Here is a 23446-nt window from a genome sequence, read left to right as displayed (position 1 = left end):
TAAATCATTGTATTTTATACTTCTCAAAGATAGTTTGGAGCCAATCTTAAAGAGTAGGTCAGTGCCAGGAGTTATTGCTACCTTCACAAAGGCTAATAACCTTCACTTCTGTAAACAGATATTCTTCTTCCCATTTTTAAGATAAGATGAAAAAGTTTGGGTCACTAGGTCAATGGCTTACCTCTATTAGAGAAAATTTCTTCACCAAGCTTGAGACAAAGAAAGGATTTTTTTAAAAAATATGATAAAATGTTCAGCACATCCTCTTAGATGGTCTTTGTCCATTCAAGGAAGGCAGTGATGGGTAAGAAAAACCTAAATCCTTACAATACTATATTTGATATGCTTGGCCCTTGATGTTTTAAAACTATGGTTTTAAATTTGCTATTTGAACTTTTATCACAGTGAATAGTCTCTTCTGGTTCATGCACGTGCTGAATTTTCTCCTTTGGCTGGGGTGACTTAACTCACAGTTTAAAGAAAAGCTACAGTAGGAGAGAGGGGTTTATAAAAGGAGTCCAGAAACGGTTTGAGCCAAATTTTCCCAGCCAAGAATGAAGAGTTCTGTCCAAACGGCAGGGATGGTGGCTTCTGTTTCATGCTTTCCTCCCTGCTCCCTGGCAGTGTGGCATGCTCCTGACGAGCTCTCTGATCTTGGGGTGCGTTTTGAGGGTTTCTCCCTGGCCCGGCTCCCTTGCCTCCATCACAAGACACGCCGTCTGCCCTCGCCACCGTGCCCGCATGCACATTCCCATCGCATTTCCACGACTGCTCCTTAGCTGGTCTTGGCACAGGGCCTCACCCAGACTCTGCCGTGGAGAGCCCGGCCATCCCTCTGAGCCCTTTACTGCCTCTGAGATCCATGCTTTCACTTTGCTGTCATTTATCTTCTTAGTTGTAAGTTCCTACGAGCAGATCGATTGTGTGAGTAAGTCATAATATGTGACATTGAAAGGGCAGTATTGTGCCCCAGGTGTTTAACTTCTCTTCTTGCGCTCCCTAGGACTGGCTTTAATTTTGGGATAATCACACCAACCCCGTCTTCTAACGTCACTGCCACACAAGGTACAGTCTCTCTCTGCGGGGCGCAGCCGTCCTTTTGTGTTTCCTCTAAACAAATGCTGGGTTTTCGTACAGATGCGTCGACATTTTCCTTGCTGCTGAGTCTTGCTTAAAGCATCTGCAGTAAGTTCGGTGCCGAGGTTGTGCATTCAAAATAAGCTGGATTTAAACTAAATGGGAGGACTTCTGTTGACTTTTTAAATTAAGAACAAGGAAAGGATTTGCTTCTGGAAAAGCAAGGCTGTACTTTCGATGTGGATGTTAACATGGGAATTAAAATGTCTCGCTCCATCTTATCTGTAAAAGACTGTTCATCTCTCCTGCATAACCTGTTGGCAAACACGCTGGTCCTCTGTGTGTTGTTATGTATCCATCAACTGGCATGTTTTTAATGTTGAAAAGAATTTAGGGACCTGTAAAGAAACCACATGTATTTTTTAAGTGCCTTCCAATTCTCAGTTTAAGTAATTAAGTTTATTTTTCTTTCATTTTAAAAAGCAAGCTCTTATTATGGAAGTGATGTATCCTAGAATCACGCGTTGTACCCTTCAGTTACTGCATTTCTGTTATATGTCCTTCCGGGTGTTTTGTCTTCTACTTTATTTCATTTAACACCATCTCTTACGACTTTTCCAGTATTACTGGAAATTTTACATAAGTGTTATTTGTAGTGGCTACATAATTTCTATCTTGTATATATGCCTTGAACTATTTAACCCATTTACCTGTTGGACATTTAAGTTATTTCCAGATGTTCCCTATGATAAATAAGACATTGACCATCTTTCATCTGTTCATTCAACAAATATTTTTTGAGTTCTTTCTCTGTGCCAACCCAAGTGGTAGAGGCTTTAGTAAAAAAGGGGATCCCTTAAGATCTGGAGGGAAATTAGGGGGCTGAAAGCATGGCAGACTTCCTAAACCGGATTTGTATGTGTTTCACTTAAAGGGTTGGTAGCCTTCCTTTCTTTCTAGAATAGTGATTCTTAAACTGTTTTTTGTAACCTTTGCCCACTTAGATAGGGCAGAGTACCCTCGAGGTCCATCTCTTCCCCATCACCCTTTCTAGAGGAAAAACAACTCAGTGATATAAAAAGATTAAAAGGAATAAAATAATAACTGTCAGAAGTCATAAGTAAAATAGTCGTAAAATGCAGGGGTAATTCCATAAACATTTTAATATGAGAATAGAAACAACCCAAAACCATAAGCAACTCAGTACAACAGCAGTGATACAACAGGGTCTTTCAGGAAATTGTACGTGGGAAGTTGGGGCTTTATAGCCTTCCCAAGAACAATATGGAGTTAGAAATATCAATAAACACTCTAATAGGTTGATTTTACCTATAACTATCCAATTTTGGTTACTTGTATTTGTTGACCACTTACTGTTTGACCAGGCCTTATCAGGGCTTCACCTATATTTCATTTAATCTTTATAACAGCTCTTTGAGGTGGCTACTATTACTGTGTTTATTTTCCAAATGGGGAACCTGAGGCCCAGAGAGGTAAAGTAACTTTTTCAGAGTTGCACAGCCAGCAAGTGGCAGAGTGCTTGGCTCCAGAGCCCGTGTCCTTGACCACGAGGCCACGTTGCCCTCTGTAGAGCTGTTTACTGAGGTGAGCACTAGGACGTAGCCCTTCATTGTACATAAAAATAATAGTCTGTGGACTGACACAGACAGTGGAAAGACACAGGAGGAACTTCCGTTTTGGATCAAGTCCTGGCATACCAGGAGGTCCATAGACGGGCACGGTGTCCGGAGTGTTACTGAGGGAGTCAAACATGGGAAAATGAGAGAAGATGCCGTCTTATTTCTCTTTTGGGGTAACACTGTGAATCTCATGCCTTCCGGGTAGGATGGTGTATTTGTTATGACGGAGTGGCCATAAAAAGGATATTTATTCTTCTCACCTCCGTGAGCTCAGAGCTAGCGCTCCTGTGGAAGAGCATGCATTCACTCTGTTTCCCCGAGGAAAAGCGCTGTCACGGAATAGCCGTCCCGACTGTATCAAGGGGAGAGAGACCTGGGCTTGGACACAGTCCGTGGGAATGTGACAGGTCATGTGTCACTAAATCCAACCCACTTTGTAATTTCTTTTTCTCGCTAGGGGCAGCACCCCCCACTAAAGAGTCACACCAGCTCGACGCGTTCTCATTTGGCGGGGGAGGCAAACCCTTTTATGAGCCTGTGGCTGAGAGCTCACCCCCGTCGGGGATGACAGCGCCACCCAGCACCGGAGCCTCTCCCGCCGAGCCTGCGCCTTCCAGCAGCCGACCCGCGGCACCTTCTGGAGTTGCTCTTTCTAACTCCTCTAGCAAGCTGGAAACTCCACCATCCAAGTTGGGAGAACTTCTGTTTCCAAGTTCTTTGGCCGGAGAGACCCTGGGAAGTTTCTCGGGACTGCGCGTCGGCCAAGCAGATGATTCTACAAAGCCGGCCATTAAGGCTTCATCCACAAGCCTGACTAGTGCACAGCTGACCAAGACTTCAACCGTCCCCTCGGGGTTTAGTTTTACTGGCCCTCCCGTGTTAGGGAAGCACGCAGAGCCCCCTGTGACCTCCTCTGTCACCACCGGTACAGGGGCACCGGCAGGAGCGAGCCCAAGCGCTAGCAGTTCCTCGACTGGCATCTTTGGCGGTCTGCCCCTCACCAGTGCGGCATCCTCCGGGGTGATCGGTTTCAGTGGGATGGCCCCAAGTGGTAGCAAGACGAGTTTTTCCTTTGGAAGCCAACAGACGAGTAGTACAGTCCCCCCATCCGCCCCTCCGTCGGCAACGACTGCCGCTCCCCTTCCTACCTCGTTCCCCACCTTGTCGTTTGGTAGCCTCCTGAGTTCAGCATCTGCTCCCTCCCTGCCTGTGTCCTCTGGTAAAAGCACAGAGGAGGCCACATCCTCAGCTTCACCTGAGAAGCCAGACAGCAGTGAGGCCTCAGCATCAACAGCCTCACTCCTGGGGCAGCACCAGTCAGCCCCACTTCCCCCAGCTCCTCTGCAGACTTCCGACTCTGGGAAGAAAGAAGCTGCCCTCGTGCAGCCCGCGGTCAGCAGCCCCGGTTCTGCCGCGTCCAGTTCCAGTCTCGTGGCACCCGGTGCAGAGGCCACTCCAGCAGCCCCCGCGGTCCCTGATGTCAAGACGGAGCCGGCAGCTCCTGCTTCCACGCTCTCGGCACCTGGGCAGCCCACCGTCACGGCAGCGACGGCCCCAAGCACGGTCCCCGTGGCCCTTGAAACCCCAGGTCCCCCCACGACCTCCAGTTCTGTTACCAGCGTTGCTCCAAGCCTGGCGACGGAGACGGTGGCGTTTGGGACCGCCACTTCAGGCTCCTCTGTCTTCGCTCAGCCACCTGCTGCTAGCTCTAGCTCAGCTTTCAGTCAGCTCACCAACAGCACGGCCACCGCCCCCTCGGCTGCCCCCATGTTTGGGCAGGTGGCGGCCAGCACTGCACCGAGCCTGTTTGCTCAGCAGACGGGCAGCATAGCCAGCTCGGCGGCCGCTACGCCACCGGTCAGCAGCTCGGGCTTTGGCAGCCCCGCCTTTGGCACCTCGGCCCCTGGGGTCTTTGGACAGGCGTCGTTTGGGCAGGCCCCGGCCTTTGGGCAGTCAACAAGCAGCCCCGCGAGCGGCTTTTCCTTCAGTCAGCCTGGGTTCAGCTCTGTGCCTGCTTTTGGGCAGCCCGTGTCCTCCACCTCCACGTCTGCCAGTGGGAACGTCTTTGGTGCCTCCTCGAGCGCCAGTAGCTCCAGCTCCTTCTCATTCGGACAGTCTTCTGCCAGCACAGGAGGGGTGCTGTTTGGCCAAAGCAACCCTCCTGCGTTTGGGCAGAGTCCCGGCTTTGGGCAGGGAGGCTCTGTGTTTGGTGGCACCTCAGCCACCACCACGACAGCGTCGTCCTCTGGGTTTAGCTTTTGTCAAGCTTCAGGTAAGAATTTACGGAAGACTTCCTTTGTTCTCCTCTGCATTATTTGAAATGTTTGCAAAAGTCTTATATTACTTTCAAATTAAAGGAAAGGAAGGGAAAACAAAAGAGAGACTCCAAATTCAAGAAGGGTGCTTGGAGCACTGGCGGCCTCAGGAATTTCCTGGGCCTTGTCACCATCACTGCAGTTCTGCTGCTCAGCAAATTCTCTACTCTGTTAGCCACCAGAGTGCCAGTTTCATGGGGAAGAACACAGGCATCTTTAGCTTAAGGTCATGGCAAGTAATGAATGACTCATAAATATGAACCTTTAAATTTGGAAGGTGCTTTAGAGGCTATTACGTCCCAAACTGTCAAGCCTCGAGGAGACCAATCTAGTGTCATGAGGTGCTAACCGTGGAGCCAGAACCAGACTCTGGAGCACCTTGTCCTGGTTTGCTGCCTGACAGCATTTTATATTCTGCTTCCTCTGGCACCATGTTGCTTGCTAGAAGGGCAGATAACTGACGTTTGAAAAGGTGTGTTTTTTCCTACTTTCAGTGTAATTAAAAATCTATAAATGTTACTATTTTTTGAAGTAAAGCATAATCCACTGTTGCGTGTCCAATTTTAGCAGTTGCTTTTACTTCCACAAGTTATCAGTAGGACAATTTGAAAATAGTTTCTAAGTTTCACTTTCTGATCATTATCTTAGGAAAGGCATTTCTTCAGCAGTAAGGCTCTGGGGGGAGAAACAAGGATTAATGATTTCTTGGTGGGCAAGATTATAAATAACTGCTCATTCGTTCATTGGGTGATTATTTATTTGAAAATGGCTCAATTTATCAGGAAGGAAATTTTTTCTTTCCTTCCTTCAACAAATGTTTGTTAAGCCCCCACTAAGTTCAGCTGCAAGGACACAGGGCTGAAAGACAGTCCTGAGATCTACCTCCTGCCCTGTTGGGAGGCTGTTTGGCCTGTGGGAGTTATGGGAAATGTGATGACATAGTGGAGAGGGTGGGCAGGGGGAAAAGCCTGAGGAGTCTTGCGGAGAAGGGTGTTCAACACGCTCTCGGGTGCGTCCTTTTTTTCTGCAGCCTGAACTTGAGAATCCCTCACACACAAGTAGAATCAAACTATTTGAACACATTGAGAACCTCTGAAGAAATCTTTCTTCTAGTAACGATGTGAAAAGGTACCTGAGCAGTCTGCTCCAGCTCTGGTGGAGGAATTGAGACTTGCCTGAGCTCACCTACCTAGATCAATGACAGAGATGAGAATGGAACTCCAGCCTTCTAACTCCTTATCTAGGGCTCTTTGGTTAAAATACACAGTCCCGCCTGGTTTTCCCAGGCCCTGTTCAGACCAGCACCCCAACCGTCCAATGCCACCCAGAAGAAAGATGAACTACCCCAAAAGAATCTGTATTTGAGGGGCGCCTGGGTGGCTCAGTCGGTTAAGCGACTGCCTTTGGCTCAGGTCATGGTCCCAGGGTCCTGGGATCGAGTCCCGCATCGGGCTCCCTGCTCGGCGGGGAGCCTGCTTCTCCCTGTCCCTCTGCCTGCCTCTCTGCCTACTTGTGCTATCTCTCTGTCAAATAAATAAATAAAATCTTCAAAAGAAAAAAAAAAATCTGTATTTGAGATCAGAGGAGACCAGGGAGTAAAAATATTCATGGTATTAAGTCAGTCATTGGAAAGACTCCTTGACAGCTAAATCTAAGGAAAAGCTACCCCGTGCATGTACCGCCATTATCAGCCCCTACGCACCCGGAGTTTGGTAGGAGACAAGGATTCAGTCCTCAAGATTTTGGAATTTATGCTAGTGTGAAATCTTAGCAATGACCAAAGATCTTTATTTACTCATAATGTTCTCCATTGCCTATAAAGGAAAACGGATTTTATTCATGAGTTGATTTGTTATCGGGTATCTTAGTACACCTGAATGCCATTTAAAAACAAACAAAATACTTGATGTTGTGAAGGAGTCATCCAAATTAAACTTGTTCTCTTCTTATTTTACAGGTTTTGGGTCTAGTAATACTGGTTCTTTGTTTGGTCAAGCAGCCAGCACTGGCGGAACAGTCTTTGGCCAGGTAAATAACTTATGTTTGCTTCCGTTCGCATCGGTGTGTAGCAGACCCATCCACATTGTTCCCACACAGTGTAAGCAGTTCGTACTGTGTGCCCGAGGCCAGCAAACAGCCTCATGGGGTTCTCAAGTTCTGCCTTCTTTAGCTCCCTTGGGGAGGCAGAAATCTCAGCCTCTGATTGGAGAGACTCACTAGTTTTGACCTTTCTTTGACAGTCCTCTAGGAAAGCACTTAAAAAGCGCAGTGCCTAATCTCCATCCATCTTCTGCCCGTTCTGCTAGGGCAGGGGTTGGCAAACTACAGTCCATGGGCTAAATCTGCTCCTCAGCCTGTGTGTGTGTGTGTGTGTGTGTGGCAAACTACAGTCCATGGGCTAAATCCGCTCCTCAGCCTGTGTGTGTGTGTGTGTGTGTGTGTGTGTGTGTGTGTGTGTGTGTGTGTGTGTGTGTGTTTTAAGATCCTGGAGCTCAGAATAGTTTTTACCCTTTTAAATGGTTATTTAAACGAAAAGAAGACTATGTAACCAACACCATAAATGGCCCCTGGGCTAAGCTGTACCCGCTCCTTTTGGTGACCTAAGTTGTTTGAGTTTGTACAACTAGTGGTTATCTACGTGTGGGCACAGTTTTAAGTGCTTTACATAAATGGACTCACGTGATCATTAGTGCTTCTCTGAGGTATAGGTGCTATTATTGTCCCCATTCCTCAGATGAGGACGGGAAGGGCCCAGAGAGAGTAACTGTATTGTTACATCACATGCCAGCAGCATTCAGGTCATAGTAACCCCTCGAAGAGTCCTTCTGAAGAAAGGTCCTCTGATGGATCAGAGACGATGATGGCTTTCTGAAGGTGGGCTTGGCACATGTCCGTTAACTAACGCAGCAGCAGACGTATTGTGTGTTTCTGCCACGTCTGCAGGAAGACGTTTTCTTGGTGCTCCCTTTCCTTCAAAGATGGGCTCTGCCCTGGTCCATGATCTGTGGCAGGGAGAAGTGAAACTTCAGAGCTGGAAATGGCAGGTTAAGTCATGTAAACCAAGTTCCTCACTGGAAACAGCTAAAAATGGTGGATAAAACATAAAAACCATAGTTTTCAAAGCACTGGAAAGCTAACAAGGTATTTTACCAAGCCAAATGAAAAGAAAATGGGTGCCTACAGAAGTGAGGACATTTATTAATCTGAGAAAATTTTAATTTCCTATTTTAATAACCCCAAAGGGCAAAGGGACAGAAATCACTAACTGAGATATGCACAAAGAAGGGAGAGTCTAAGAGAGACCCTGCCCCACAATGAGCTGGGACTCCAGATTCACTGGTCTCTGCCTGTGAATGTAGCCTGGCAGGATCCTAGGATGGTGGTGTCTGCAGATTCCTGACAAAAGCAGCACAGACCCACCTTGAGGAAAAGTAACTTCACTCTAGTCCTTGGACAGTTTTTAAGGACATTGATTCCCATGCCGAAATTAATCACAAAAGGAAACAAAGAACCATGAGCAAGGGCCAGGATAAACAGCAGACATACATTTGCAGAGACTTGTAGGCTATGCAGAACAGCTCTGTTTTTACAAGTTCAGTAGAAATAAAAGGCAAACTTGAACATACTTGTACAGAATAGGAGATAAGTGTCATAGCTACATTGAAAACCAAATAGAACTTCTAGAAAAATAAAATTTAAAACCAGCAGATTAGACCCAACTGAAGAGAACGGTAACATAGTAGACAGGGATCGGCTAACGTTTTCTGTAAAGGGCTAGATAGTAAATATTTTAGACCCTGAGAACCACATACGGTTTCCATCACAGCTACTCAATGCTTCACAAAAGCAGCCATAGACATTAAGTAAGTGAATGAGCATGGTTATACTTCCATAAAGCTTTATTTACAAAAGCAGACAGCAGGGGCGCCTGGGTTGCTCAGTCACTAAGCGTCTGCCTTCGGTCAGGTCATGGTCCCAGGGTCCTGGGATCGAGCCCCGCATTGGGCTCCCTGCTCGGCGGGGAGTCTGCTTCTCCCTCTCCCACTCCCCCTGCTTGTGTTCCCTCTCTCTCTGTGTCTCTGTCAAATAAATAAATAAAATCTTAAAAAAAACCCCAAAAAACAGCAGTCTGGATTGAGCCCACAGACTACAGTTTGGTGGCCCTTGACGTGGAAGGCAGGTCAGATTAAGTTATCTGGAATGCATCACGGAGAGCAAAAAAGATGGAAAATACCCAAGAGAGAGCAAAATCTTAAAAGAGAAATTTAACATGTTTAATCAGAGGAGAAGAGAAAGAGAAAGGATGTGTGACAATATGAGAGAAAAAGACACATTTCTAAAACCAGTAGAAAACAGTAACCCACAGATTCAAAAGTCCAGCAAACACCAAGCAGAACGTGTGAAAGGAAACGGATGCCAAGACCCATCAGTGAAGCTGCAGAGCTAGAAAGATAAAATGTTAAAAGCGCTCGGGAAGAAGACGGGTTACCTTCAAAAGAGCAAGAGTTGGACTCACAGCTGACTTCTCAACAGCGACAGTGAAAGCCAGAGGCAGTCTAGCTGTCTAGAATTTCTAAACCCCACAGAAAAAACATCTTTAAAGAGTGTGTGGAAATCAAGACCTTTTTCAGACAGATACTGAGAGAATTTATGCCTAGCAGACCTGATGGAAATTCTAAAGGATGCTCTTCAGGCAAAAGGAAAATTTGATTTCACTAAAATTATGGCTCTTTTAATTTTAGGGTAAAACAAGCCATGAAATGGGAAAATTACAGCCTGTAAAACTGACGGAGTAATTGTGTTCAGAATATATAAACAATACAAATCAAAAAGAGAAAAGACAAGTACACCCTACCACAGTGGCTAAAATTGAAAGGGCTGACAATACCCAATATTGGTGAGGAGTATAGCAATAAACTCTCATGTTGGAGAAGGCAGTGTAAATCCATATAACCACTTTGGAAAACCACCTGGTACTACCAAAACGAGATACACAAAAAGTTCCTCTTGAGCCAGCGAATCTACTTCCAGATAGGTAGCCAGCAGAAACGAGGGCCTGTGTTCACTAGAAGGTATGGTCCTAATGACTAAAAACAAGAAGCAACCCAAATGCATATCAGCTGAAGAATGGGTAATTAAATTGCAGTATATTTATACAGTGGAACACTGCAAAGCAGTGAAATCAAATGTACTGTTCGTGTACAAAACAAACTGGGTAAGTCCCACAGACGTAGTGTTAAGTGAAAGAAGCCAGATCCGAGAATACATACTGTTGGATTACAGTTTCCTAAAGAGGGAAATACGGGCAAAACTTAGCATGATAGAAATTACAATAGTGGTTACTCTTAGAGCATTAAACATGGGGTACAGAGGAGCCTTCCAAAGTTCTAAAACAATGTTTTCTATCTTGATCTGTTACAAACACATGTCAAAATTCACTGAGCTCTCTACACACAAAATCTGTGAACTTAAACACAATAGAAAGAAAATAGGCAGAAGATTTCATTAAAAAAAGATGGTTGCACAGCATTGTGAACTTACCTGATGCTACTGAATTGTACACTTAAAAATGCTGAAGTCAGTAAGTTTTATGAATATTTTATCACAATTTTTTAAAGGAGAAATAAAATATAATAAGTAAATAAGGGTTAGCCAGAAGACCAAGAAACAGTCAATTAGTAATACAAATTAAACCAACAAAGAGATACACACCCATACGATAGCAAAAATTCAAAGCCCAGTGATACCAAATGCCAGCGAATATGCAGAACAAAGGAAATTTGCATTCACTCCTGGCCAGGGTGTCATTTGGTACAACCACCTTGGAAAATAGTTTGGTGTGATCCAACGGAGACTGGCAATTCCAACTCCTAGGTGTGTTCTTTAGAGAAATTCATGCACACAGGCCCCAGGATATAGGGGTGCTCGTAGCCACAGTGTTCTGGTAATCAAAAACTGGTTCTGGTAACCAAATACTGGATGTTGACCAGTACTCCAATGGGTAGATGAATTTGTAGTATTTTATAGAATTTTATCCAGCTATGACAATGACTAACCTGGAGTGGCACGGGGGACTCACAGGCATGATGTTGAGCTAAGAGACAGAAAACTTACTGTGATCAACTCTGTATTGGTTACTCCTCCCCGCCCCCCCCCATATTCTTCCGTCACAGAAATTATGTTTGCAATTGGAGGGGCCAGAAATTCAAGTCAGTAATTTTTTTTCTGATGACAGGGGCCTTCTGTGTTGTGTTCATTGCTGTATCCTCAGTTCCTAGGACTGTGTCTAGCACATGATAAGCACTGTAAAAATGAATGAATTTTCAGTTGATAGGAGTATTCCCAGAAATATCTAAGGATACAAGGCAGATTCTGGCTAGGATGCAGAATACCTTAACTCCTGTTACAACACAAAGCAAAATCCAGATAGTGTAATAATCACACTTATCCGTTGGATATTGGAATTTTCTGGTGCTGTGTAACACCTGACCCCCAAACCTAGTGGCATATATATATATATCCATATCCAGTGGTTGGTTTTGCTATTGGCTCAGAACTGAACTGGAGCTCTTGGCTTCTCTGTGTGGCCTGGGCTTCCTCACAATGTAGTGGCTGGATTCCAAGGAGAAATTTCAAAAAAGAAAGGGAGGCAGACAGAAAATATATAACCTTTTATGACCTAGTCACAGAGCATCACTTATGTTGCATTCTCTTGTTCAAGGCAGTCATAAAATCCCATCCAGGTGTAAAAGGAGGGCAATAGACTTCACCTCTTAGAAGAGCACATGAGTCTAGAAATATTGCTGTGACCATCTTTGGAAAATATAATCTCATAGTGGGACCCAAGAGTGGCAGAAAGCCTTGTGGAATTCATTTCCAGAGAGAGGGGAGCCCATTGTAGGTGAGTGTAATGGTATAGCAGATTCTGGGGGCACGTGTCAGGTCTCAGATTGGGAAGTGGAAGAGAGGCCTTGCTGAAGACTGAGGAAGAAATGTACTGGCTAGAGAAGAAGCCAGAAGAAGTTATTGGCAACAGTGGGGGTAAGCAAAATAAATGACCAATAAGCATGTGAAAAGATGACCAATACCATTAAACATTAGGAAATGAAAATCAAAACCGTAATGAGAATACCACTCCACGTCCAGTTGGTGGCTATAATTTAAAAAACAAACAAACCCGAGAATAATAGGTGTTGACAAGGATGTGGGGAAAATGGAACGCAACATTGCCAGTTGAAATGTAAAATAGTGCATCCACTGTGGAAAACAGGTCAGTGGTTCCTCAAAAAGCTGAACATAGAATTACCATATGACCCAGCAATTCCACTACTGGGTATATACCCAAAGGAATTGAAAGCAGGAAGTCAAAGACTCACTTTCCACCAGTCTTCACAGCAGCATTACTCACAACAGCCAAAAGGAGGAAACAGCCCAAATGTCTATCAACAGATGACTAGATAAACAAAATACAGTCTATACGGAAAATGGAATATTATTCAGCCTTCCAAAGGGAAGAAATCCTGATTCATACTACACATGGATGAACCGCGAATGCATTATGCTAAATAAGCCAGACATAAAAGGACAAATAACGTATGATTCCACATACATGAAGTATTTAGAATAGGTAAATTCATAGAGCAGGAAAGTAGATTAGAGATTACCAGTGGCTGTTAGGAGGAATGGGAGTTACTGCTTAGTGGTTGAGAATTTTGGTTGTGGTGATGAAAAAAATCCTGGAAATAGGTAGTGATGATGGCTGCACAGCCTTGTGAACATAATTCATGCCGCTGAATTGTATGCTTACGTGGTTAAAATGACAAAATGATAGTTTGCCGCAATTTTAACTTAATAACGTTAATATACCAAAAACCATTGAATTTTATCCTTTAAAATCAGTGAGTTTTATGGGATATGGATTGTATCCTAATAGAGCTCTTTTGTTTAAAAAAAAAACAAACAGATTGGGTCTGAAAGACTTGCAAGTACAACAGTAATTTGTTCAGTATAAAAATCTTCCCTATCCACCCCTCCCTGACTTTTGCTAAGAGAAGGAAAGTAGAGGCAGGACCGAAAAGCAGAAAGAACTTGTGCAGTCCTGCAATCTCTCACTGCCCGGAACTGTTGAATCCAAAGGTAACACTGCAGCCCACCTGCCTCCTGGCTCCAGGCTCAACCTTAAGACAAATAACTTAAACCCTAAGCAAACACAGAGGTAAGTTCATTCTTCAATCTTTGACTCATTTCCAGATCAACTCAACACTTAGTGAAATATGAATAATTGCATATTGACTTTGGGATACAGATGAAAGAGAGGTTTCTCATGATGTAGGAAAAACAGTGTTCTTCAATCCGCACACCGCTGTTCTACATGCAAAGTCTTATATACCAAAAAATACATGTATGTATATGTTTTACACATGTCACATATATAGTATGTATAACATATGCAAAAGCAAAAATAAAAGGGGCCACCCACAATTGTATTTTAGAAAACAGCAAGAAACAACCTGTAGATGATCTGGATAGTGGAACTAGCAGGCAGAGAGTTTAAAATAACTATTGTAACTATTGTGCTCAAGGATTTAGAGGAGAAGAAAAGAATGGTTGAATCTCGGCAGAGAATTGGCCATTATAAAAATAAATAGAAAGTCTTGATCTGTATCTGCAGTTTAAATCTAGTATCTGAAATAAAAAATTATTAGGTATAACAGCAGAGTGAGTACTACAGAAGAACAGTGAACTTGAACACATGTCAGGGTAGAGATTATCTAAAACGAAGCTCAGAATGGGGGCCCCAGCTGGCTCAGTTGGTAGAGTGTGCAACTCTTGATCTCAGGGTTGTGAGTTTAAGCCCCACATTGGGCATGAAGCCTACTTAAAATTAATATATATGTAGAGTAAACAAAATTTTTTGAGTGAAACTTGGAGAGACTGAGAAAACCACTGGGCAGAACGTTAAGGACCTATGTAATACAGTATCAGGCAGTCTGTTTTATTGGTAATCAGAGTCCTTGAAGGAAAGGAGACAGAATGAAGTAGACAAAAAATATTTGAAGAAAAATGACCAAGCTTTTCCAAATGTATTGAAAAACAAGGATCCAGAAATCCAAGAAACTCTGTGAACCCTAAACAGAATAAATAGCAGAAGACCACACCTAGACCCATCATAGATAAGCCTCTGAAAACTAAATACAAAGAGAAAAATTTTGAAGCAGCTAAAAAGACTCAGGCCATACAGGAAAACAATGTATCTGTATGGTTATGAGGAGATGTTAAATATATGGCAATCAGAGCAAAAAGGCAGAGAATATCTTTGCCCTCTTCACGTAGACCAGTGGTTCTTAAATGGTATCAATTCCACTCCCCACCCCCATGAGGAATTTCACAACTGCAATGTCCAGAGGCCTGTTTGGTCCTCATGAGTAGGGGATGCTATTAGCATCTAGGGCTAGGGATGCTGCTAAACATTCCATAACCCTCCAAAACAAGGAATTATCCAGCCCAGATGTCAATGCCACTGTTAAGAAACCGTTATGAGGTAAAGATTTCTTAGAACCCAGGGGCACCTGGGTGGCTCAGTTGGTTAAGTGTCTGTCTTCGGCTCAGGTCGTGATCCCAGAGTCCTGGGATCGAGCCCCACGTTGGGGTCCCTGCTCGGCCGGAGGCCTGCTTCTCCCTTTCCCTTCCCCCCATCCCCCACTTGTGATCTCTCTCTCTCTCTCTCTCTCTCTCTCTCTCTCTGTTGAATAAATAAAGTCTTTAAAAAAAAAAATTCTTAGAACCCAAAAAGCACTTAATCATAAAAGAAGAAAATTTTAAAAGTAGACTCCATCAGAATTAGAAAGTAATGCTAATTATAAAAAAATTTTTAAAAAAAGTAATGCTAATCAAAATGTTATGAAATGAAAGGCAGGGAGGGCATAGACGGGGGGGAAATATTTATAATACATGTATCAAATGAAGGGCTTCTGTCCAGAATATGTAAAGAATACATAAAGAACTTGGGACACCTGGGTGGCTCAGTAGGTTAAACATCTGCCTTCGGCTCAGGTCATGATCTCGGGGTCCTGGGATCGAGCCCCGAGTCAGGCTCCCTGCTCAGCGGGAAGTCTACTTGTCCCTCTCTCTCTCTGCCCATGCTCATGCTCTCTGCCCTTGCTCATGCTCTCTCTCACTCTCTCTCAAATAAATAAATAAAATCTTTAAAAAAATGTTAAAAAAATATATAAAGAACTTTAAAAACTAAGCAAAGTACTTGGAGACAGATAACTTTACAAAGTATATGAATGGCCAATAAGCATGTGAAAACTTGCCCACCATTATTAGTCATCAGAGAAATGCAAATTGGAACCACAGTAAGACACTGCTCCAAAGCTGCTAGAATTACTAAAATTTAAGAGCTAACAAAACCAAATGTGGAGATTGGAGCAAATAGATCTCTTAATGTGTTGCTGGTGGGATTATAAAATGGTATTTTGGAAAATCATTTGGCAATTTAAGTCAAATACACACTAATTGTGTGGTTTAGCAGTTCCAGTCCTAGGTGTTTACCCAAAAGAGCTGAAAATCTAGGTCCACAGAAAGACTTAATGCTTATAGCAGCTTTGTTTATGACAGCCAAAACCTGGAAATAGTCTAAATGTCTAGCAGGAGAATAGTAAACACCAGCATACTCCTATCATGGAATACTACTCAGCAGTATAAAGGGAAGAATGACCAATGCATGCAGCAATATGGATGAATCTCAAAAGCATATGTTGATTCTAGCCAGGTCATTTAGGCAAGAAAATGAAATAAAAGGCATCTAGATTGGAAGGGAAAAACTAAAACTCTGTATCTGCAGATAACATGATCGGGTATATAGAAAATCCTAAGGAATCCACTAAAATACTGTTAGAACTAATAAATGGGTTCACAGTTGCAGGATGCAAGATTAAAATTTCAAAAGCCTGTTCTGTTTTTATACATTTGCAAAGAACTGTCTGAAAGTGAAAGTAAGAAAATTCCATTTTCAATAACATCAAAACGGGTACGATACTTAGGAATAAATTTAACAAAACAAGTATAAAACATACTCTGAATACTATAAAACATTGTTTAAAGAAATTAAAGATGATCTAAATAAATGGAAGGATGTCCAGTGTTCATGGATTGGAAGATTACATTTGATGGAGAGAGTCCTTATTAAAATGTTTAATTTCAGAGAGTTTTAAGTACTATGAAGAGAATAAAGCAGTAATCAGGAAGAAGGATTTAGGTTACATAGTCAGGAAATGCCTTTCTGAGGAAGTCTCATCAGTGTCTCCCTTTCCTTTTTATATTTGTTTCTTTGAATTAGGATCAAATCCAGTCCACACGTTGAGACCGCTTGGTAGGTCTCCTGAGTGTCTCTCTATAGATAACCCTTCCGTGTCTCTCTTCCTCTTGTTGTTTCTCATGATTCAGTTGTTCTGTAGAATTTCCTATGGTTTGGTTGCTGACTGCATTCCTGTGTTACAGCTCCTAGGTTAACTTGGTCCCCTGTCCTTGGTTAACTTCCTGTGAAGTGGGGGTTGGGTCTGGAGGTTTGAGGAGATTCAGATTTGATTTTTTTTTGTTTTTTGGCAACATTATGAGCTTGGATCTTGAACACTACCTCCCTATTTAATGATATTAAAGAATTGTTAATTTTTTAGGCATGATAATGGTAAGGTTATGGTTTATGTTTTAGAGATTATATTAGAAACATCAGTGGTTCAAGTGAGAAGATGTCTAGGATTTGCTTCATGCTAATAAAAGACGAGGGGAAGTAGGTGGGGTATAGATAAAACTCAGCTGGCCATGAATTCATTAAAACTGGGTGATGGGCATGGGGTAGGAGCATTATATTCTTCTGTCTACTTTTTGTACACTTTTGAGATTTTCCATAATTTAAAATTTTAAAACTATTATAATTTATTGCGATTAAAATGAACGGGACTCTCTCTAACCTATTTCTGAGGGTGCAGTAGCTATCAATTCACATTCACTTCTGTGATCCCCTTCTGTTCATTTAGATAGTCACTATTTTTCAAATCCTATTTTTACAATTTAGGTTAAACCATCTGAAATTCCCATTTTTTGGTAGGGTGAAAATATCCACATATTGGCAGTTGACTTTGTTCCAGTCTGATGCGTGGAAGTCAGCTACAATGTCTGATATTTCCTACATGCTGCATGGGTTCGTTGCCATGTCTCCCTTCTTTTCAAAGTCTGGCTACTAGTTAGCAAAGCTTTTATGATTGGATTGGATGCCAGGTTTTAAAAAGCGTCATTAGGGGCGCCTGGGTGGCTCAGTTGGTTGAGCGACTGCCTTCGGCTCAGGTCATGACCCTGGAGTCCCGGGATCGAGTCCCACATCGGGCTCCCTGCTCAGCAGGGAGTCTGCTTCTCCCTCAGACCCTCCCCCCTCTCATGCTCTCTCTCTATCTCATTCTCTCTCTCAAATAAATAAAATCTTTTAAAAAAAAAAAGTCATTAAATGGTTGTAGTAAACTTACTGTTGTTTTAAAGAAATTTAGGGGGAAAAAAGAGGGAGTTGGAGACAAGTATAAGTGCCTTAGGTACAGTCACCCTCAAGTAAAAATTAGCCTGTCGTATTCAAGTACAAAAGACCAGGCTAACTGGACCACGTTGGGGGAAGAGGGGGGGAGAGAGGATAAAAGATGATGTCAGAGGTGGCCAGGGGCCAGATCGCGTAGGGTCTTGTAGAATTTTTAAATATGAGTTTAATGATCTGACTGCCATTCATAGATGTTATTCTAGCTGCTGTGTGAACATAGATTGTAGTGGAAGCAGGATGTCGGTTGAGTTGTGTAGTCCAGGCAAGAAGTCGAGGTGTGGTGGCTCAGACCTGGGTGGTGGCTGTGCTCCTGAGGGGACGCCCTGGGGGGGTTTCAGAGGTGGCCCACTGGAGGTGTGACTTAAGTATGAAGTGTTTGAAAAATGCCTGGCACCTAGAGAGTGCTCAGTCTGGTCTGTTACTATCACTGTTAAAATACTAAACAGCAGCTGTTTTCTGAGCCTGTGCTTATATTTCAGGCGCTATTCTAAAGTGCATCACGCTTCTCAGCACATTTAATTGACTCGTTGTTTTGAGGTAGGTAGTTCATTATTCCCATTTTACAGGGGATGGACTTCTGCACCTCTGTGTCCGCCTTTGAAAGACACTTCTATAAGGTTCCTGTGCACAGTGACCCATTTCTCTCTCTCTTCTTTTCTTTTTCTTTGAAGTAGGCTCCATACCCAGTGTGGAGCGCAGTGCGGGGCTTGAACTCACGACCCTGAGATCTAGACCTGATGAGCTGAGGTCAAAAGTCGGCAGACGCTTAACCGACTGAGCCACCCAGGCGCCCCCACAGTGACCCATTTCTAAAAGCCTATCTTATTCTACATCATCAGCCAAGAAGACATTACGTGTAACTAATATTAATGGTCCCTCGAGTCTACACTGGTCTTTCTTAGAGAACCAATTTCCAAACAGAAATAAAGTGTGTGGTGCCTGAGACAGCTTTGAGTCAGCAAGCACCCTAAGTTAGCAGCATCCTCTGAGCATAAGATTTGCAGACTTGGACAAAATTCAGCTATGGTCATCATTTCAACAATGGAGCTAATTTAAGCTTATTTCTGCAGTATGGGAAAGTCATTATGAAATAAAAGTGCACAAATTAGGAGAAAAGACAGTGTAAATCACTCTTCATCAGTTGCTGATGAGTTCAGCCAAATCCTGGAGGAATCAAAATAAGTCGTGTTCATAATTGCCTAGAAATGTTTTTAAACTTTCTCATTTGGGGGAACTCTTGAGGGTCTGGCTTTCCTGCCCCTGGCATTGTGTCAAGCAGAGACTGGAGGCAGCAGGGCAGATAAACATTCAAAGTTCCCTCCTCCCATAAATCATGTTTTCGGAGAACTGTGAACATGGAATAGCTTGAGAACTTCTGATTTGTAGGAAGTCCCTGTCCAGAGTCCAGCTTCTTTTGTGGGTGTTAGAGCATCCGTCCCAGAACTAATCAGAGTCCTCTTGCTTTTTCCCTTTGTCCCAGTGGTGAGCGCCTTCTTTCCGCGGATGTGGCCTGCCGTTTGACGATGACCTCTCATCCTATCTCGCTTCCTGCCCCTTTTGTTTTCCAGCAGCCCTCTTGCAGTGGGAACGTGTTTGGGTCTGGAAACACTGGAAGAGGGGGAGGTTTCTTCAGTGGCCTTGGAGGGAAACCCAGCCAGGATGCAGCCAACAAAAACCCATTCAGCTCGGCCAGCGGGGGCTTTGGATCGGCAGCCACCCCAAGTAAGTTGAGACCGTTTTCCCAGTCCCTTGGCCCCATAATGCCATTGTCATCCCTGTGGTGCGAGCAGAGCTTTGGTGACAAGTGTAGAAAGGAAAGAGGGGGTTTAGAAGGCCTGTTTAATATACGGATCAAAGCAGTGTGATCTGTTTTGATTTTGATTTTTGGTTTTTTAATGAGATGTCCTATATAATCATGAAAAGACATCAGAGTTGCAGGGTGAGTGTCTGTGCACTGAGCTCCTCCCCTCTTCTCTCCCAAGGCCCACATCGCTCTGTTTCTTAGGGTTGAAATGAAGTGAATGCAAGCGGACAGGCATAAATGAGAGCAGCAGAGCAAGCTGGGTGTGCTTGGAGAAGGGGCATCTGGATTTTCGTTGTGTAGTACTCTCTCTGAATTTGCGTTAAAATTCAGCTGCCACAGAGAAATGTTACCCAAAACTCAGAGCCTTCGTTATTTCTCATCTCTCACATTTCAGATGAAGCTGTATCATTCTGCTGGCACTTTTTTCTCCAGCTAATTTTTCAAATTCTTTGTTGATCTGTCTGTTCGTGGTTAGAAATGAAAGAAATTTGTTTTTTTTTTTTTTAATCTGAAAAAAATAAAAAATCCTGCTGCAGATGGAGGCTGAGATGGGAAGTTGGGGGCCTGTCATCTTCATCTCTGCTTCCCTCCTTTACCACGCTGCACACGGAGCATCTCTCATCTGCTGTGCTAACACAAGATCCTCGAGAATCAGGAGCTAATGTTCTCAGACAGGACAGATACTCCCTTCACGTTAAGGCTCATGCAGTTCCAAGCAGAGTTCTCTGTCCTGAGTCTCCAGAGTCACTGATCAGTTGTTTTGATGTCACTGTCCACCTAAGTAACACAGAAGAAAAGATTAGAGTCAAGAGACACAGACCTCTTCACTTGTGAAATTATATGAGCAGAAATTTTTGTTCTTCAGCTCTCAGTCTTCCGGGAGAAATTTAGAATCCTAGAATGAGGGACACCTGGGTGGCTCAGTTGGTTAAGCATCTGCCTTCAGCTCAGGTCATGATCCCAGGGTCCTGGGATCGAGTCCCGTGTCAGGCTCCCTGCTGAGCAGGGAGCCTGCCTCTCCCTCTCCTGCTCTCCCTGTTTGTGCGCCCTCTGTCAAATAAATAAATAAAATCTTAAAAAAAAAAAAAAAAGAATCCTAGAATGAAGGGATCCTAGAAACTGAGTCTAGTAGTTTTCAAAATACTTTCTGCAGATGAACTTCTAAGCAGAATCCTGATGCGTAAAACAGGTAAAAATAGGTCTGCTTGGAAGTGTAGGGGTCAAGAACCAGAGATGCTGGGTGGTTTCCCCATCTACCCGCACCCAGCTCTCAGCATGGAACCGCAGGGCTCCATAGCACATACTTGGACAACAGGATCCTTGTGTGGCATTCTCTCCATTTTCCAATGAGGAAACAAGCCCGGAATGGTGAGGTGATTTTAAGTCACAGCGCCAGAAAGTGGCAGATCTAGGACTCTGCTAGTGCATATGTAGCCTACGGAACAGCATCTGGCGCAGAAGAAGCATTTGGTAACATGCTACTTAGAAACGTGGGTTTCTCCCGTAGGTAGGTTACCATCTGTGAGATTGTGTTACTAACCAGTTTTGTTGAAACTTAAGTGTGTCATATCCTTGTAAAATCCCCTTTCCTCCTGGCTGATTCATCTCCTAGGCCCTGGCTCTTACCTGTCAAAGAATTGCCTTCTCTTGGTGGGGGACTGACGATGGTTTGCCCTGGCTCGTGAGAGCTGGCTGTGCACACCTCTCCAAATCTGCCTCCGGTGACCTCATGTCGGGCAGCCTGAACTCTGCCATTATGCGAGTGTGTGCCCCATGGGAATTGGACGACAGGGCAAGTCAGCACTGCCCTCCTGCACCCCCAGTCCGTTGTCCACTGGCACACCGTTTTTCCAATTCCTTAATTCTGGTTTAAAATTAAACCAGAGGGGCGCCTGGGTGGCTCAGTCGTTAAGCATCTGCCTTTGGCTCAGGTCATGATCCCAGGGTCCTGGGATCAAGTCCCACATCGGGCTCCTGCTCCACGGGAAGCCTGCTTCTCCCTCTCCCACTCCCCCTGCTTATGTTCCCTCTCTCGCTGTCTCTCTCTGTCAAATAAATAAATAAAACCTTTAAATAAATAAGTAAATAAATAAATAAATAAAATTAAACCAGATATTTTTATAGGATTATTCCAGATTCTTGATACCAGACACCTGCTGGTCTTCATTTTCCTAAACATTGGTTTTTTATAAATCATCAGTTTACTTTTATGGTAAGAGAAGTTTCAGGTACAGAAGACTTAAACATTCTTTTGTTTTGAAAACTGAAGGTATGATTCGATAGTGAAAGGGACAGGAGCCTCTGTAGTGCAGAGGACCAGGTGCAGAAGGGCAGGAACGGTGGAGGAGAAGGAGGAGAAGGAGCTAGAGGTCATCTGGGGACAGGCGTTGTCCTCGCCAGAACTAAGGATGCTTTCTGCAAACCACTGGGGACAGCCTCTTTCTCTTTGGGTAAATCTGCAATATTTGACACTTTGAGCACAACATCTTTCCTGCGCTGGATAGACCGACTCTCCTGGTTCTCTTCCTGCCTCTCAAACGGTTCCTTCTCTACTGCTTCTCTCTGGCCTTGCAGGCATGTCCCCATTGTCATCTGGGTTATCACAGTAGTCTCCAGCCTCCCCTCCCTGCTTCCAGCCTCCTCCCCTGGCACGTGGACATTCACGCCAAGCTGAGTGTTTTTAACTCTGCTTTGCTTTTGCCTCTCTCCCTATGTAAAGCCCCCGGCAGCTTCCCACCGACGTGAAGCCAGCTCCTCCGCTTGGAAGTCTGGGCCCTCTGTGAGCTGCCCCGCACACTTTTCTGTTCCCCCAGCATGCTCCCTCTGCGTTGGCCAGTTTGTCTGCTGGCCATCCTTCGTACACACGCCGCTCCTCTCTCCCCGCTTCAGTGCCAGGGCTCCCCTGCTCCCTCTACTCCACCCGCCGAACCCACCCTTCCTTTAAAGGTGACTGTAAGTCTACACCTGCATCTGGAATCCGGCAGCCGTTGTGTTCCATTCCTTCATGTGACATCAGGTGGAAGGGAACGGATCTTTATGGGCCACCTACTGTGCACCAGATGCTCTGTGTAGGTGGGGTGGCCACTTCTTACAACAGGACTTTTAGATGTGACTGCCCCCATTTTACCAGTAAGGAAATGGGCTCAGAGAAGGGACATGGACTTACAGAGGTAGCAGCCGTTAAGGAGGAGCCAGGGTTTAATCCGAGTATGTTTGCAGAACTCTGATCCACCCCCTTGCCTCCTGAGATCTTCCTAGCCTTGCGACGGAGCACAGTTCCTCCCAGGTGTGTCTTGTCTGACAGCCCTCGGGCTCGTTCTCGGTGGCATCGAACGTGCTTCCGTGCGGATAGAGGTCTGAGCACAGACTGAGCAGCCAGCAGTTTTCCCTTGTGACATGTGGGCTCCAGGCTGCCTGGTCCTGAAGCTGCCCTCTTCAGCCCTGAGAAGTCATTAGACCTCTGCCCTGACAGAGAAAGACAAGCCAGGAACACTGTTGCTGGGAGTTGGCATGTTCTTTATCCAGAAGCTCCCACCTCATAAAGGTTTCTGCGCTCTCTGCCCCCAGGGACTACCTGAGGTACACGGTTAACCCCTGGGGTCGCTTAAAATTCAGCACCACCCTACACTGTTACCTGGGACTTACTGCCTCCTCGAGTCTTGTCCTAAGGACACTGGTTAGAACCATCCTCAGCACATTCTTTCTGTTCAGAGATCTGAAAGACATACTTGCGTGAGGATAAAGAAGCTATTTGAGGACAAGCTTGTGGGCCCACAAGGCTCCCTCTACAACTGTTCTTTAAGAAAATGTCTTGGAAAGTATCCTGGGCCAGAGCTTCTTGAGGAACCCCCTTCTCAGTGTGTGTTAAATTCTAATTAGTGACTTTAGACCCGCAGAATGACATGGGACCTAGTCTCTGTGATAGTGTTTATATCAAATTTATATCAGGTATAATTTAATTGAAGTAGGGTTGGACCCTGATGTTGGGTTAGGCAAGTGTTTTTTGCCAAATAAAAGACCCGGAGGA

General features: G+C 44.3%; 1 protein-coding gene across 4 annotated transcripts in view; it reads left to right on the top strand.

Annotated features, from left to right (window-relative positions):
• Positions 1–23446, top strand: part of NUP214 (nucleoporin 214) — a 101255-nt gene that overhangs the window by 65700 nt on the left and 12109 nt on the right. For 2 of the 4 annotated variants that reach the window (XM_025888657.2, XM_025888656.2), the window contains exons 28-31: positions 1004–1065; positions 3175–4989; positions 6990–7060; positions 19184–19337. In XM_025888657.2, the coding sequence (XP_025744442.1) occupies positions 1004–1065; positions 3175–4989; positions 6990–7060; positions 19184–19337 (2102 nt within the window). The remainder of the gene's footprint in view (positions 1–1003; positions 1066–3174; positions 4990–6989; positions 7061–19183; positions 19338–23446) is intronic. The other 2 variants (XM_025888658.2, XM_025888659.2) reach the window with 2 other exon arrangements.

Source organism: Callorhinus ursinus, unplaced genomic scaffold (genome assembly GCF_003265705.2).
Source record: "Callorhinus ursinus isolate GAN/ISIS: 27379988/994484 unplaced genomic scaffold, GSC_fseal_2.0 scaffold24, whole genome shotgun sequence".
In the NCBI taxonomy this organism is placed as follows: domain Eukaryota; kingdom Metazoa; phylum Chordata; class Mammalia; order Carnivora; family Otariidae; genus Callorhinus; species Callorhinus ursinus.
The sequence above is the reverse complement of the archived record's forward strand: the minus strand, read 5'-3'. Positions and strand labels throughout refer to the sequence as shown.